Here is a 16,996-nt window from a genome sequence, read left to right as displayed (position 1 = left end):
ATCCGGTAAAAATATAAACATCAGCCTGTATAAACATCAGCCTATAGCAGCACACTGCGGCTTAAAAAATAAAAAATTTGTGTGTACTGTAATTGTAGGCTGATGTATAAAATGTCTCTTTTTATCCAGAAATTATATTTGCACTTATACAGCGTAAGTATCGTTCAAATTTATTTTTTTAAAATAAGTGAATAAATATAAAATTTTTATAAAAAAATTAAATTTTTAATAATAGATCTCATTCTTTTTCAAAAGAAAATAAAGCGTTTATAAATTATATTTAGTATTATATATTAAATATATTTAATTAAATCTTATAATAAATATTAAAAGATTTTTTCTCATATTTGTTTCACTCGTAGCTCTATAATTCGGTTGTGTGAAGCTGCTCCTGTTATATATTGAAAATTTTTATTCTCAGTGTGCTATACACAGACATGAAAATAGAATAAATTTTATAATTTTTTTTGTCAAAATGATTCGATGTCAATTTAGATCAAATATAAAATGAGTTTTCACCTTTGTATTTAGCATGAAAATTTATATTTATAATATAGTGTGGAATATATTGCTGATGTGATGGTTTTAATTTATAAGAAAAATATATAAATTTAAATTTTACAAATTAAATTATGTAATATCAATAATGTAGATGATATATTCTTTATACCGGCTTGTAGATAGACTGGTTCATTCAACATCCAATGCTCCGACCATGAGATGCCTACAAAATTGGATATTTAGGCTTCGTTTGGATTCGAATGAGTTATATAAATTATGAATAGTAGTGAGATAGGTTATAAATAGTAGTGAGATTTGTAAGTTAAAATTGATGAATAATTGTGAATAATAGTGAGATGAGTTGAGCTGAAAAGTGTTTTTTTTTTTTTTCAAAATAATAAAGAAAATGTAGATTGAGTGATACATAGATATGAGATACAAAATTCTCATAATTTCTTATAATTTTATTTCTAAATATCACTTAAATAAAAAATACTTTTTAATTTCAAATTTTTAACATTTTTATTTAATCATTACCTAATAATTATCTAAATACAAAAATTAATACAAACTTTAAAACAAAATACAAAAATAATACAAGCTTTACAAGTTTTTAAACAAAAATTATATTCAATTTTTTTAACTTTTTAATATTTTTTTTAAATTTTTTTAAATTTAATAAAATATTTTAATTCAAACAATTTTACTATTATTTTATAAAATTGTTAAATATAACTGTAACGCTCCACTTGGACCAAGAAAGACTTGTCTTTTGCACAGGAGATGCTTGGCAATTTATCCTGTCAGAAAAGATAGCATTGACTAATCATTCCCTCGGTGATCATTTAACAAAAAATAAATAATTTTTATAAGTTTTAAATAGATAAATTTTATATAAATTTTTATAAAAAAAATAAATTTTATTTTAAAAAAATGTAAAAAAAATTATTATTTATTAATGAGACCTATTATTTTATAAAAAATTTATATAGAATTTATCTATTTGGGATTTATATATAATATTACTCTTAACAAAAATGAGAAAAACAACGAGAATTATTTTTATTCGAATGATAGAATAATTATTTTCATCAGTTACATCTTCACATTCTATAAAAAATAAAAATAATAGTTAATATATTGCAAAACCTTCTTGATATTCTAACCTGGTTTATAGCTCAAGTGTGGGGAAAAAAAGAAAATAAGTGTCTAAGGTTGCGTTTAGATGTTGAATTAAGATGAGTTGAATTGAATTGAATTGAGATAATAAAATATTATTATTATTATTATTTTAGAATTTGAAAATTTTAAATTATTTATTATATTTTGTATTAAAATTTAAAAAAATTATAATAATAAGTTGTAATAGATTTAAGAATCAAACGAAGGCTAAAATATCGAAACCTCTAGTCCAAAGGCTCCAAAATACACTTTGAAATATTAAAACACGTTTGTAACCTGCAAAGTATGTCATATCTCTGTTGGTAAGACAATATAGATATAATGCTTGGATCCCAAGGTAAATAAACATTTAATACTGCTTGAAATATTTATAAAGACAATAATAAAAATTATACAGTCTATTAATATATTTTTCTTTCTCTCAATTTAAACCCTAGAACTTTGAACAATAATTCTGTGAAATCTATCCTCATCCTCATGGCCATCTCCAAAGATAATTTCTATTTTTTATAATATTTTAAGAGAAAAATATATTTTGAACCTCTAAAAATTGTACAGTCTAAATACTATATTTTTCTCTCTCAATATTATATCTAATTTGCATTACAAACTACAAAAACCATCAATTTAAACTATCACTTTTTTTTTCCAAACCATTGATTTAGAATAAGTGATAGTTTAGAGCGCAAATTAAAAAAAAAAAAAAAAAAAAAAAAAAAAAAAAAACTAATTATAATTTGAATGCTCAAAATGTACTACTAATGTTTAGAGTACCACTTACTTCGATGAAAAGGAGCTTGCTTGAATTGATTCATGTTATGCAAAATCCTCAATGAATCGTAGTAAATCAGTGTCCAAATGGCAACCATTAACATATGTTCCAAAATAATGAAATGATATTTTCAGTCGTGAAATACACAAGCGTCAAGCAATCATTTTGTAAAAAATGAATAAATACGGAATTTATATGAAAAAAAAAATTTATAATGGACTCATCTCTTTTTTAAAACAATTGTGCGGCAAGCATTACTCGTAATTAAGAGAGATGATCATTTTTGCTCGTTGTTAAGATTTTCCAACCACATTGGCCATCCTATGGTAATATATTTGACCAGCAAGTTTCTCATACAATAGCCTTAAGCGAAATAGGACTTTGTATCCTAATACCCTTAGGATAAAAGGTTGAATTTGAAGAATCCGAACACAACAAGATCATTGATGTAAAAATTTGAAAAAGAGAGCATATATGTAGCCAATCAAGAGAAGAGCACAGCGGTATAGTCTTCCACATCTAAGATTCACTCTCTGAAAAAATTCACAACAATGATATGTGTAGAGTTGAGAATGAATCTTGAGTGAGAATTATACCTTATATATAACCTTATATATAATTCCTAAGTTCCAATTTTGTCTATTATAAAATAGTGAAATTACATGGGTCTTTAATGAGCCTCTACATATGAATTGGGCAGGTACCACTTTAACACTCATGATCTGACCAAAATCATAGACGTCTAGAGATGTGTCAATGGCCCGATTATGTCATTTTATTGATCACACTTATTAGGCCTTATAGATATTACTCAAACCTTATAGTTGGCAATTATATAATGTATGTTTTATGATCTATGTAGGTCCATCAATTTAAAATATTTCTAATAATCTCCCACTTGGACCACATAAGTGTTTGGAAAAATCAACCATTGTAAACTTTATGGATGTCATCTCAAAAAAATCTAGTTCATTGAATAATATTAGTATAGGATCTGCTCACACTTATTGGGCCTTACAGACAATACTCAAACTTATATTTGGCAATTATATAATGTACGATTTATGATTTATGTAGGTCCAATTTAAAATATTTCTAATAATCTCCCACTTGGACCGCATAGGTTTTTGGGAAAATCAACCATTGTAAATTTTATGGATGTCATCTCAAAAAAATATGGTTCATTGAATAATATTAGTATAAGATCATGACAGTCGATGTCACATTTATAGTGGCAAGACTCATTCATGGTCCAAACACTAGTATCACCAACAACAATGATCAAGTACAGATGTGTAACATGGAAACCTCATACAATGTGATCATTTAATATGCTTATTTCCAACTGGTCCAACTTTATGACTCAAACATGAGTCCCTACATCATTCTTTCAAGCCTTATGTATCACCACAATTTGAAAGAAATACAGTTTTATTTTAGAATCATGAATAAACCAAAAAACGATCGTAACAAGTGTCAAATAAATTAAATATATAATAGAAAAACTTCCACTACTAAAATATATTATTAGAATTGACCACTCTCATACGAGTTATATGTTCCTTGAACACTTTAGGTGATACGTCCTTGGTGAGCGGATCCACAACCATAAGATTTGTACTAATGTACTTAATTGACACATCATGATTTTTGAACTCTCTCCCTTACAAGAAGAAACTTTATGTCAATGTGCTTAGATTTTGACGAACTTCTGTCCCTCTTAGAATATAACTCAACGGCCTTATTATCACAATGAACCTTTAGTAGATTCTCAATACTATCTACTATTTGAAGTCCGATGATAAAATTCTGCAACTATATTTGTAATGCCCCAAAATAAATTCAATAGAAAGAATTTCTTTAAACTAGGTATGCCATGAAAACCTATGAGGATTTCATGGACTAAGCAATCAATTAGGCTTTTGTTCATTAGCGTAGTTGAATTAATAAATAAGATATTCATAAACACTAATATTGAATTGAATATTAAATGAGTAAAACTAGTATAAACTCAGCTCGACTCAGTTTAAGTTCATGAACAAAGTTCGTATATCTTCGATTTGACTCGTTTGAGCTCGTTTTGAAGTATGGCTGAGCAAAAATTCAAAAATTCGACTTCGAATCCGACTCTGCTCCTAGGGCCTAAATCAGTTCAGTCCGGTCCAGTATGGAGGGATGATGGATCGAAGGTCCACCATTTTCCAAGACTAGACCGGTAGCTATTGGTCCAATCCGTTTGGTCTGGCCCAATTATTTTGTTATTTTATTTAATATTTTTTCTTAAATAAATTAATAAAAAATATTATTTAAATTACTAAAATTAGAATTATATGGATTTTAATGTAAATTATGTAACTAACTCATTAAAAAAATATTTAACTATAACTATATTTATGATGTTAATAGTTACTACTTACTATTTTAGACTTTACTCTTTAGCATGTATAATTATTAATAATGTAATAAATTTTATATATGACTAATGAATATCAAATAATTTCATTGTATATAAATTATCATACTTACTTGCAACTTAGGTATTTAAAAAAAATTACCTAATTACTTTAATTAAGTGTAAATAGTAGAATATGTATGAATGTATTTTTTATTAACTATTTACATATAATAACATAAATTATCACATGATTTATGACTTATTATTAATTGCTAGAATATATTTTTTAATATTTATATGGTTAATTATAATAAATTAGATAAAAATTACATTATTAACTTATATACTTGCTATATAAAAATAATATATTAAATTATTAAAAATATTTTAAATATACATATATTGTTTGGTTTGGTCCAAAATTTATAGACCCTGGGACCGGACCGAGTTTCTTGGATCCATAATTTGTGGGACCGAAATCGACCAGTACAGATTTCGGTCTGGTCCAGTCGATTTTTCTAGTCTAGACCGAAAACTGTACACCTCTATCCGCTCCAACGGAGTCGGAGTTTGATTTATTTTTAATTTTTCAGTTGGAGTTGGAGTCGGTCGTGTTGCTAGATTGACTCCGGCTCTGATCTGAGCCGATTCTGACTTTATGTTCCGACTCCGATATTGTACATATGTTATAAAAATATATATTATCTATATATATTATATACTAGTATAGTTATATAATTACATAATAAATATAATTACATAATAACTTATATAGTTAAATTCAATAATATATTAGTATGAGCTAATTATTATAAAATAATATACTTTACTATAATATAAATATACTAACGATAGTTTAGTATAAGTAAACATCATAGTATTACTACCATACATAATCAAGTATAGAAATAAGTTAGACATAAGTATTTAAATAAGTGTAGTATAATAAGTTAATAGCACATAATAATAATTTACTGAAGTATAATAACATGTAATTAGACACTAGAAATAAGTCTAGTGTAGAAATAAATTATAAATAAGTGAGACATTAATATAATATAATAAAATGTAATACTATAGTATAATAACATGTAATTAGACACTAAAAATAATATGTAATACTATAGTATGATAACATGTAATTAGACACTACAGTATAAGTCTAGTATAAAAATAAGTTAGATATTAGTATAAAAGTAAATTAGCAATGATTGATTTAGTTTTAGTTTTTAATTTTTTGTAAAAATTGAAATTTAAAAGCCCATAATTTTTTTAAATGGACTAAATATAAAGGTAAAAAAAAATCCAAAGCTGAAAGCCCAAATTCGACTCCGCTCTAACAAGTCGAAGTCAGATCGGAGTCTACACAAGTCAGAGTTAGAGTCAAAGTTAGATTTTGAACTCTAACAAAGTCAAAGTCGGAGTCGGATTTAGGGGAATCCATCTCCGACTATGTCGGTGCTCACCCCTATTTTGAAGCTCGTAATATGTTTTATATATGTATGTGTTATATTTATTACATATTAGTTGTATTTTTTGTACTTAGTTATATATTATTAATATATATATATAGTTTACCTTATTTAATATATTTATTAGGTTCCCAAAGTGTGTTTAGGATAATTATGTATTATGTAATATAACATTAATGTTATATATTACTTTTTTAATTGTTAGATAGATTATAGCATATTGATATAGTAATAAATGAATGTGTGAAGACACATTTACTTGGAACAATTACCAAATTAACTATAATTGATTAACTATAATTTGTACATATAATGCACATCATAACATAAGTTCATGGTATTTCCTTTAATTAAGGAATCATATCATTAATCTTATACACCATATGGTTTTCATTATATTAAATAAATGAGAACACATATTGTAAGTTATAACTATTACTTATTATTTATAGTTGCATATTATTATATTTTTATAGTGTAATATATGTAGATGAACTTAGATGTTATAATTATATGCTTATATCATATGCTTGTAATACACTAATAAAAATAATATTTAATAATGTAAGCTATAATATATTCATAAATTTTATTTAATAATAATATATTATACAACTAGAACTTTTCATTTATTATGATATCTATAAATTAAATGGTTTAGTTTAATACATTTATATTATGTATTATTTTTTTAAATTTATAACTAAAAGTTAATTTGTTTTATAAAAGGTTATATCATAAGATCTTTTTAATCAAAACTATTTGGTTGAATAGTTAAATGGTTAGAATTTTTTGTATAATTTTAAAATTTTTTATATTATTCGAAAGTTAAGAATTAGAATTAAGAAAAAAAAATCGAGTTCGAGCTATTCGAATTTGAGTCATTTGTTTATTTTTAGTTGAACCCAAACCGAATTCAAACAACATAAATGGTTAAAGTTGAGTTCGAATAAGGATATTGAGTCTTATTCGAGTTCGAGTCGAGTTCCAACGAGTAAACATGCTAATCGAGTTTAAATGCCCTTGTTCAAATTTGGCTCGACTTGGTTCTTATGCAATCCTAGCAACAAGCCCATATCTTATGTAAAGGTTCAAGTCCAATTCAAAGAAAAAAACCTACACGAATTAGAAAACCATGACTTGATTTATTGTAGCAGAAAATTAGCCAGTGTGTGTTCACTATACAGGCCAATATTCCGATCGACCTGATCCTACCTTCAGGTAGATCTCGCTGCGAGGATGCTAAGGAGGACAGTTATGGCATCCACTTGTTCCTCCATTAGTCACTTTTTAATATAAAAAGAAAAATGAGAAAAAAAAAAAAAAAAAGACTTTGGCCACCACAAGCGAAGGTTTTGGAGAGATCCAATGAACTACAAATCGCTGACCACCGCAGCAAACTGAGAACAGCTTTCTGGTCACCCCAAACACTCAAAACCGAATCAAAAATAATTTTGAGTGCTCCAAACCTCACAAATACAAAACTGTATTTACAAACAAAAGAAACCATATTTACAAACAAAAGATGCCATAGTTTTCAAAATACGAGACTGTATGTCCTCAACGATCTAATAAGGAGGCTTTGTTATCACTTGTTGGATTTGAAGAATCCGAATACACTACAATGATTTCAGTTTTTTGCCGCGACAAATTTTGCCGCAATAAGTAGGAAAAACTACCGTAAAACACCAATACTAACAAAATCAAGTGGCCGAACGTTTGCAGATAATAAAACGTCAATTTAAGTATGAAATTTGGCAATACTACACTTTACTGCAAATGTCATTATCATTGTAAATAGTCATTATCACCGTAAATAATCGGTCAAAAATACTATTCTTTTCTTATAGTATATATATATATATATATATATATATATATATATATATGGGCAAATTCAAATGGTTAGGTAGTCTTGAAATACAGACACATGGTAAGTACTCCTACCCAATTATAAGACGACATGTCATTAAAAATTAATGCTAAATAATTTTAATAATATGGCATCCTATCCTACGATAGAATGGGAGTATCATGTCATCCGTACTACCAGACTTTGATAATATTCAGTGCTCAAAGCAGCACGATTATGTATGATCTAGAATAAGAAAAACTATCATGCATGCCAACTTCATCTTCCAGATTCATGAATGAAGAGACTTTAGATTACTCAATTCTTTCATTCTCTCACACGGCTGTAGAAAAGCTATGATGTCCACTTCGAAGAAGCTAATTGTTACAAGATTGATCCAGCGAAAAAGAAAGTCTATTGTAAATTTAGTAAGAACACAAATGTGGCCGGGAAGGAAGAATTTGCTTTAGACTACGACTACCTGGTGATAGCCATGGGAGCTCGTGTAAACACAGTCAACACCCCTGGGGTTGAAGCTAATTTGCATTACATAAAAGTTCTTCTAAGCCCTGTTTGAATAGCGAAATGAAATAAGATAGTTTTAGATAAAAATTAAAAATTGAATAAAATATTATTAGAATATTATTTTTTAATATTATTATTGTTTTGAGATTTGAAAAAGTTGAATTGAGATTTGAAAAAATTAAATTATTTATTATATTTTATGTGAGAATTTGAAAAAGTTATAATGATGAAATGAGATGAGTTGAGATAATTTATGTTATAACGAAAACAATGTGTTTTTTCTCTCTCTCTCTTTAGGAAGTAGAAGATGCTCAGAGAATCTGTAAATCGGTGCTTGATAGTTTTGAAAGGGCAAGCCTTCCTAGTCCAAGTGAAGAAGAGAGGAAGAGGATTCTACATTTTGTGGTGGTTGGTGGTGGTCCTGCAGGTGTGGAGTTTGCTGCAGAGCTTCATGACTTCATCCACGAAGATTTACTCAAGTTATACCCTCACATCAACAACTACGTAAAAATCACACTCATCGAAGCAGCAGATCATATTTTAAACACGTAAGGCACTGTTTAAACATGTTTAAGCATGTTTGATTGTATTGTCATGTTTTCAGATGCCGCTAATGTTACTACAGGTATGACAAGAAAATTACTGCTTTTACTGAAGAGAAGTTCTAAAGAGATAGTATTCATGTGAAAACAGGATCAATGGTTGTACAAGTTACTGATAAGAGAAAGTCTACTATGCCGTCCTACTATGATTGCTCAATTTGATTGTTGCTCAAATTTTTTTTTTTTTATTTAGTGGTTAAGGAACTGATTTTAAATGTATTAATGTATTTTTTTTTATTTTTTAAAAAAATTTAAATATATTAAAAAAATATAAAATAAAAAAAACCACTAAACGGCACGTCTAACGGTAAGAAGAGTGGAGCATATGGTAACACCACTGCTAAAGAAAGAAAAACTGGTGAAGTTTCAAATATACCTTATGGAATGGTTGTCTGGGCAACTGGCAATGGGACCCGTCCTGAAATCATGGCTTTCATGAAGCAGATTGGTCAGGTAAACGACACTAGTTTCAAACATAGCGTTCTGGTAACTATGTGAGATCCACTACTCAAAAGTTTTTTTCAAATTTCTATTCATTTGAGGACAGGCTAACAGGCATGCTTTTGCTACTGATGAATGGCTGGGGGTGGGAGGATGTGAGAATGTCTATGCCTTGGGTGACTGTGCTACAGTAAATCAATGCCAAGTCATGGTATGGTATCGACACCCGCAGCCTGATTTATCTGTGTGTGTTAATATACAAAGCACTTGAAATTGTGCATTTTCCCTTGTCAAATTTTGTCCAGAGAAAGTAATCAGCAGTGTGCAATTCGAGTAATTCTACGTATAACCGTGAAGTGCGTAAATACCACGTAATCATTTTGAAAAAGAGTGGGGTCTACTATTAAAAAATTAATTTTTTTTTCATGTGAGTCTCATGTTTTATTCACTTTTTTCAAAGTGATTACACGACGGTTGGACAATTCACGGTTGCAAATATCTTCTCTCTTTTTTCTATATCATTTCAAGTTTACACACAAGTTTTCAAGAACTAATGGCTTATTATCGACAGAGAGAAGACGTGTGTTTATCTTGATTTGATTCTATTAGATATAATTTTCTGTTTCTCAGACCTTTTTATTTTTTTAAATTTCCAACTTGTTATCAGGAAGATATTGCCTTCATATTCAATAAGGCAGACAAGAATAAATCTGGTACTCTAAATCTGAAGGACTTTCAAGAAATTGTTGATGATATCCTGGAGAGGTACCCTCAAGTGAAGCTTCATCTTAAGAGGAGAAAAGTGGGAAACTTTTCTGCCTTACTGAAGAATTCTCAAGAGAATGCCCAAAACCAGGCAGCCATTGAAATTGAAAAGTTTAAATCAGCTCTTTCTGAAGTGGATTCTCAGATAATAAATCTTCCTGCAACAGCTCAGGTACCGGATTAAATTCCTTTGCATAACAATCTATTTGACCTCTGACTAATACTTGCTTTTTACCTTCTTGTGTGCTTGGTGTATTCTAGGTAGCAGGTCAACAAGGAGAATATCTTGCTGACTGTTTCAATCGCATGGAGGAGTGTGAAAAGTATCCTGAAGGTCCTCTCAGGTTTAGGGGATCCGAACGCCATCGGTTTCATCCCTTTAGGTACAAGATTTAGTTTGCAAGCTATAACATGCCAATAAATGTGGTATTCAAATGAAATTGGGGTTCTGAATATAAAATGCAGAGCGGTAAATTATGGTTCTCATGATGGCACAAGGACATTTCTACTAAACTTACTTACATCAATGTATTTTAAAGTTGCATTTCAACAGCATCTGGCTAATCATTTTGTAGTTTTATGTTAATGTATTCTTAGCCATAATCCATTGCTTTCCCAAGGAAGAATGTTGATTTTCTCAGCTCGGTCTCATTTGGACATCTTTTCTGCCTGCAAAACACAATATTAATTTATTTTTGGCTTCTTATGAGTTATCTCATAGCATATATAGGGGTGAGGCATATAATCAATCATATTGTGTACCCTGGGACTGCTACTACTACTCCTTTGAGTCATCAGCAATATAATTAATTCCAAATAAGTATATGATTTGTTTTGCAAATTACATCATCATAGGGTGTGTCTTCTACATCAATTTGCAAGTAGAACTACATATGCGCGCGCATGCTTGATTTGCACGCGTGGATATTTTGATGATAGTTTTCAGACATGTTGGTAGCTTTGGATGCTTTAGTGGGAACTAAACAGCATCTCTGTATCTAATTACACAATGAGTAGTGAACGGAATCTCCTTGCTGTGTTACTAAACTCTTTTTATGGTTTTAATTTAAGGTACAATCACTTGGGGAAATTCGCCCCACTGGGTGGAAAACAAGTAGCAATTCAATGTCCTGGAGATTGGGTCTGGATTGGTCATGGCACTCGGTGGATCTGGTATTCAGTATATACCAGGTAATTAATTGATACAAATTTCAGCTCGGTTGTTAGTGTCACTATGATTTCTGTCTGATGTTTCTCTCAACATGCTGCAGCAAGCTAGCCAGTTGGAGGGCAAGGATTTTGGTTATATCTGACTGGGGAAAGCGATTCATATTTGGAAGGGACTTGAGCCGAATCCGAGACTAGAAGGGAGCATATGCTATAATAGAAGTTCTTTTCAACCATATATTTCCTATAATAGAGACAGATGAATGCATATTTTGTTCAGAATTTGTTTGAGTTCTAAGTTTCTTCTGAATCTGTCAATTTCGCTTTTGAGCTTTAACAGTAATTCAATGCGAGTTGTGCGTGCTCTAAATACTATCACAGTTATGGATTTTGACAAAAAATCCAAAACATATTTAAGAGGCACAAAATTATTAGTTTTTCTATAATAGGATCACGGAAGCTTTGTTTTTTCATTAAAACCATTTAAGAGCCATAAAATGAGTAGTTTTTCACTTTTATGACTTGAGATACTCCTGTACATGAACGAGGCCTTAATAGATTCCATGTCTGCAACTAACTTTTATCAGCATCAATTCAATTTCAATTGCCTTCAAATGCCATTTTAGTCCTTGATGAAATTGGACTCTCCCTCTCTGTATACATGAATTACAAATGCGAAAGTTACTTACCTACATGAATACAAGAAGCATTTTATGAATATGCTGACACTACGTACATTCTTCTCTTATTTCAACCAGAAGAACTTGCAAACAAACCATCCTGAGTAACAAACACCACAAGAAGGAAAATATTTTTTAATCATCATTATCATGAGTAAGAATAAAGAGAACATATTCAGAAGTAATCAGGCTCAGAGCAGCAAGTGCAGAATGTGTGAGGACATCTTTTGCAAAAGTTTTGAGGCAACTGTGTAAGGAGATACTCCCCCAGATACCTAGTCATGCTTCATGAATATCAAGCACTAAAATACGATGTCTTTCCACAGAAATGACATTGAGGCAGAAAAACTTATTGCAAGTCTAAGGAATGAGAGTGGTCAAGAATCTTAAATAACAAAAATGATGCTACCCTCAGATTAAATAACAGAAGGTGTGCTTTCTTCAACTATTTTCCAAGGTAAATACTACTCATTCAGAATTAAATTCGTGACTTCAAACCCAACCCCTTATTTAGGGGAAAAAGATGTCAATTTTGCTTCTATTCTTTATCAAGTTACCACATCTAAATGCAAAATCCTATAAACAAAGTTCAAAGAGATTATTCTGAATCGAGGCATGTGGAGATGCGTAAATCCTAAAAGAAATGATCAATTAATAGTTGATGGCATGATCATCATTATCAATATTAGCAATAAAGAGAACATATTCATAAGTAATCAGGATCAGGGCAGCAAGTGCAATCTGGTTGTTTGCAAGTCATGAGACAACTGTGTAAGGACTCCCCAAGATAGCTACGTGCTTCATAAATATCAAGCACGGAAATATGATGTCTTTACTTCCCATAGAATTGATATTATGGAGGTAAACCTTATTGCAAGTCTAAGGAAGGAGAGTGATCAAGAATTTTAAATAGCAGAATGATGTATCCTAGACTAGTGAGTAGTGAGGGCTACACCGGGGTGTGACAAGATCCTCTCACCTCCAGGATTCCTAGGTGGATGAAATATTCACAAAAAGGATAACAGAAGGTGTGGTTTCTTCTCTCTTTCATTTTTCATTCAACTATTTTTCAAGGTATATGCCACTCATGCAGTGGTTTCTTTTATTGGCACCAAGAGTTCTACAACTAAGTCCCGACTAATCCTGGGGGTGCACACGCCTCGGCAAGGAGTTTCCGCAAATGCACATACAAGATTATATGACTTGAGACCCAACCCCTTATTTAGATATCTAAATGCAGAATCTTAATAAGTAGTTCAAAGAGTTTATTCTGAATCAAGGCATACGAAGATGCAAAAATCCTAAAACAATCTTCACTTTCTCATCCCACATAGCTTCACCTTTTTTCTTCTTCCTCCGCAGTAAGCTGTTGATGAAATTGTATATATTGTTTACAATTCATCAAGAGCCACACGACCCAGGAGAGGACATGTGAGATTTGATAATAAAGTGCCATTCCATAAAAACCATCTCAGGAAGACTAGAGACATACCAAATCGCTAAGCTAGTTGCCAACATGAAACTACAGGAACCCTTCCCAAATGACTAAAGCCCAATATCGTTATATCACGTGAAACAAACGTAAGTGATTCAAAACGGAGGGAAGAAGTTCCAGTGTGATTTTCTTTATAACTACAGAAAGCCAACTGGATGGTTCTCATTTATAACTACAGAAAGATTTTTTTTTATAAGCATTTATTACTACAGAAAGATAACATTCATTACCTTCTGAAGCACATGAAATATCAGTTGTGTTGGGTTCCCTCCTATATGGAGGATGGCCCATGTGGGGGATCAGTAAGCCCACATGGAGAGGGGGTTTAAACCCAGCTTAATTAGATTTTAAACGTAAGTGCTGCTTCTGAGTTAGAAATGAAGAAAAGAGAGAGAAACCGTGTGAGAGATTGGGTAGAGGAAGAGACCGCCAAAAACAGGGGAGCTCGTCCAGCTTAAATCAAACACTCTTATCAGCGATGTCTGTGGTTCGATTGAGCTGAAATTTTGCAGACACGTTCAAGACTCAAGGCTCTACAATATGAACGGTGGAGATTCGATTTGGAGCAGTAGTTCTGGTGTTCGAGGTCGTGAACCGTAACGCATCTCTTGGTGAGATATCTTCTAATCACACTGTTTGGTTGCCAAGAAAGTGTTTTTCTTGAGATCATTGATGATTGTATGCCTCTAGTGCTATATAGAGAGAACATTTGTGTACACATTATTGTCGATAGTGGAAGTTTTAACTGGTCTCGTGGTTTTTTCCCTTTGCATCGAAGGGCTCTGTGTGTGTGTGTGTGTGTGTGTGTGTGATTTTGCTTTATATTGCTCTCTATTCAATTACTTCCTAACAGATTCACAAAAAGTGGGAGATAATTATTTTCGCTATTTAGATTTCTCCCAACAATATCAAATAGGAAACCACTCATTTTCATTAACTCAAAGCACGTATTTCATCAAGCAAGAGAAAAGCTTAGTTCTTGCATAAGCGATCAAGAAAACTCTAAACTATAGACTTACAACCTATCCATAGAAAACATTAGCTTGCTTACCCCATAACAAGAGTTATGGCTCACAACAATAAAGCTGTAATGAAGAAAGAACAATCACCTTGCTTTCCTGTTATCCAATTAATTCTTCTTGTGCATCTCCCTCAAAATTCAAAGCCTGACAAACTGAAGGCTCCGCCCCCTCAGCATTGCAAAAATACGACCTTCTCCCAATCAATTCAGCCACTCTTTTGGCTGGTCCCGAGTCTCTCGGAGTGTCCTTCACACACCGGACTGTCCTAATTTTCGGAAGCACTCCACCCATCTCAGCAATTGACTCTAAAGACTCATCTTCCTCACCCTTGTACACCAGTATCTCACTCGGAATCTCCCAAAGTTTCTTCAACCGACTGTCCGTTCCCTGATTCCCATGTAATTTTCCCACCGATGAAGTGCGCCTTCGGTCACACCTGTTACCATGCTCATTATCATCCTCCGGTAAAGACCGCTTCCTCCCATCGCTCAGTCTCGAATTCCCATTTGTCTGATTGGAAATCTGGGTATATCGGCTCGCCACCACCCTACCAGACTTCAATGGTTTCTTTGCGGTCAGCGACTTTTCTCCATCCTTGAACAGCTTCTTTGGCTGAATTAATGCGAGAAACCGATCTTCTTTCTTGAGAGGCCTTTTAGACCCGACTGTGGTTGCTGCCTGCTTTGGAGCTTGAAACTTCGACAAAGTTTTCCGCGATTTCGGGCTAACACTCAGACTCTTACCCCTTTCTTTTGCCGCTTTCAACTCATCAATGTCTTGAAGTTTCCAAAAGCATGATTTCCGGCGACTCTGAATCGGTTGGACCGGCGTGATTTCAGGCTTGCCTGGCTGTCGAGGTCTGGCTCCGGCGAATATCTCCGCGGGACCCAAACTTACACCCCTACGGTTAATCTTTGGCTTTGCGCTTGAGGTTAAAGGTTCTTCGATCTTTCTGTTCAAATCAGAATTCTCCACACCCTGTTTCGGCTCCATAAACTTAGCCGGAACAATCCTTCCCCGCCTTTCGACTGTACTCATCGCATTCCGCTCGGCCTTTTCGAATCGAAGCGCTTCGAGTCTCAATGATAACTGACTAATCTCCTTTTCAATACTCTCGATCTCCGAATCAATAACTTTATCCTCACGGACTCTTTTGTTTTCCTCTATTGCTTTGTACCCCTTCTTTGGAACCGCCGGAGTTTCAAGAAGAATCTTCAATGGCAAGTTCCTACTCGGGAGAAGTGGCTTAATGGGTACCGGAGATTTTTCGGATACAGGGGATTTTACCACCAAAGGGATCAGATTTTCTTTGCCGCAATCGGATTCAAGAGACTCAGACCGGTTCACGGCGTGCATATCAGACCAAGAGGCTTTAACGGGGTCCGATTCATCGGATTCTTCGTTGTCAAAAGCGGCATTGTTCCATATCTGGAGCTCCTGGACGTTAATTGCATCTGGGTAGAGAGTACTCATTTTTGCTTGTTGGGGCTGGAATTCTTGGAGACCAATGGGATTTCAGAGCAAGAGAGATTGATTGTTTTAGGGAGTGTTTTGGCTTGTGATTTAGTGGGTGGTTACTCTTAGTTAACCAATTTCTTTTGTATTTTGAGATTTTTTGACCGTTGCTCAAAAATTAAAAGGGGGAGATTTTATGACCGTTGGAGCCTAGAGGGGGAGTAGTGGCTTCGGAGGTGCAATCTTAGCCGTTGGATGTTATAACCGCCCCTATAGACGCTCCGGTTAGGATAATGTAAAATGGGCCATAGGGTCCCATGGGGGAGCGTCTCGATGTTCGTCCGCCGTGTTGATTTGGGCCAGTTTCGGGTCTACGTTTGGGCTTCAACCCGATCAATGGCAAGATTGGTTGAAAATTAAAATAACAAACAACTTCATAATTTATCACAATGTTTACTTTTCTTTTTAGATTTTTTGTTTGAGCAGGAAAGCTGTTAAAATGGGAAAGAAAATTTTATTTATAATTACAATTTTACTTATATAGTCATATATGTGCTGATATCTCAGTTTTTGTTTTTGGTTTTTTTTTTTTTTTTTTTTGAGTAATCAAACTTGTTCCTCTTTAATATAGCAAATGTTGGATACAAGGAGGGACTCCCTCCAAGGAAAT

General features: G+C 32.3%; 2 protein-coding genes across 5 annotated transcripts; one reads left to right on the top strand and one right to left on the bottom strand.

Annotated features, from left to right (window-relative positions):
* The first annotated feature begins 9,647 nt into the window (after positions 1-9,647).
* On the top strand, positions 9,648-11,984 carry LOC121253302 (external alternative NAD(P)H-ubiquinone oxidoreductase B2, mitochondrial-like). Its single transcript, XM_041153335.1, has 6 exons — positions 9,648-9,754; positions 9,849-9,953; positions 10,410-10,679; positions 10,769-10,890; positions 11,579-11,698; positions 11,779-11,984. The coding sequence occupies exons 1-6, from the start codon at positions 9,686-9,688 to the stop codon at positions 11,870-11,872; spliced, it is 780 nt and encodes a 259-aa protein (XP_041009269.1). The 5' UTR covers positions 9,648-9,685; the 3' UTR covers positions 11,873-11,984.
* LOC121253301 lies at positions 10,920-16,482 on the bottom strand. 4 transcript variants are annotated; one of them, XM_041153330.1, is made up of 2 exons: positions 14,959-16,482; positions 10,920-11,176 (listed from the first exon to the last, which is right to left on the bottom strand). In XM_041153330.1, exon 1 carries the CDS (start codon positions 16,342-16,344, stop codon positions 14,971-14,973), a length of 1,374 nt encoding a protein of 457 aa, XP_041009264.1. In that variant the 5' UTR covers positions 16,345-16,482; the 3' UTR covers positions 10,920-11,176; positions 14,959-14,970. The 4 variants fall into 4 exon arrangements, with proteins under 4 accessions (XP_041009264.1, XP_041009266.1, XP_041009265.1 ...); XM_041153332.1 differs by lacking the exon at positions 10,920-11,176 and adding an exon at positions 12,163-12,363; XM_041153331.1 differs by lacking the exon at positions 10,920-11,176 and adding an exon at positions 12,163-12,327.
* Positions 16,483-16,996: the final 514 nt, after the last annotated feature.

The sequence above is a fragment of the Juglans microcarpa x Juglans regia genome, chromosome 2S (genome assembly GCF_004785595.1).
Source record: "Juglans microcarpa x Juglans regia isolate MS1-56 chromosome 2S, Jm3101_v1.0, whole genome shotgun sequence".
In the NCBI taxonomy this organism is placed as follows: domain Eukaryota; kingdom Viridiplantae; phylum Streptophyta; class Magnoliopsida; order Fagales; family Juglandaceae; genus Juglans; species Juglans microcarpa x Juglans regia.
This window is presented reverse-complemented; position numbering and strand designations above follow the sequence as displayed.

What these genes read in the sequence shown, in the direction of transcription:
- LOC121253302 (XM_041153335.1), top strand. Translation starts at nt 9,686, where the DNA reads ATGGTTGTCTGGGCAACTGGCAATGGGACCCGTCCTGAAATCATGGCT. An exon ending in TAAATCAATGCCAAGTCATG is followed by an intron (nt 9,954 to 10,409) that starts GTATGGTATCGA and finishes ACTTGTTATCAG; the next exon opens with GAAGATATTGCCTTCATATT. An exon ending in ATCTTCCTGCAACAGCTCAG is followed by an intron (nt 10,680 to 10,768) that starts GTACCGGATTAA and finishes GGTGTATTCTAG; the next exon opens with GTAGCAGGTCAACAAGGAGA.
- LOC121253301 (XM_041153330.1), bottom strand. Translation starts at nt 16,344, where the DNA reads ATGAGTACTCTCTACCCAGATGCAATTAACGTCCAGGAGCTCCAGATA.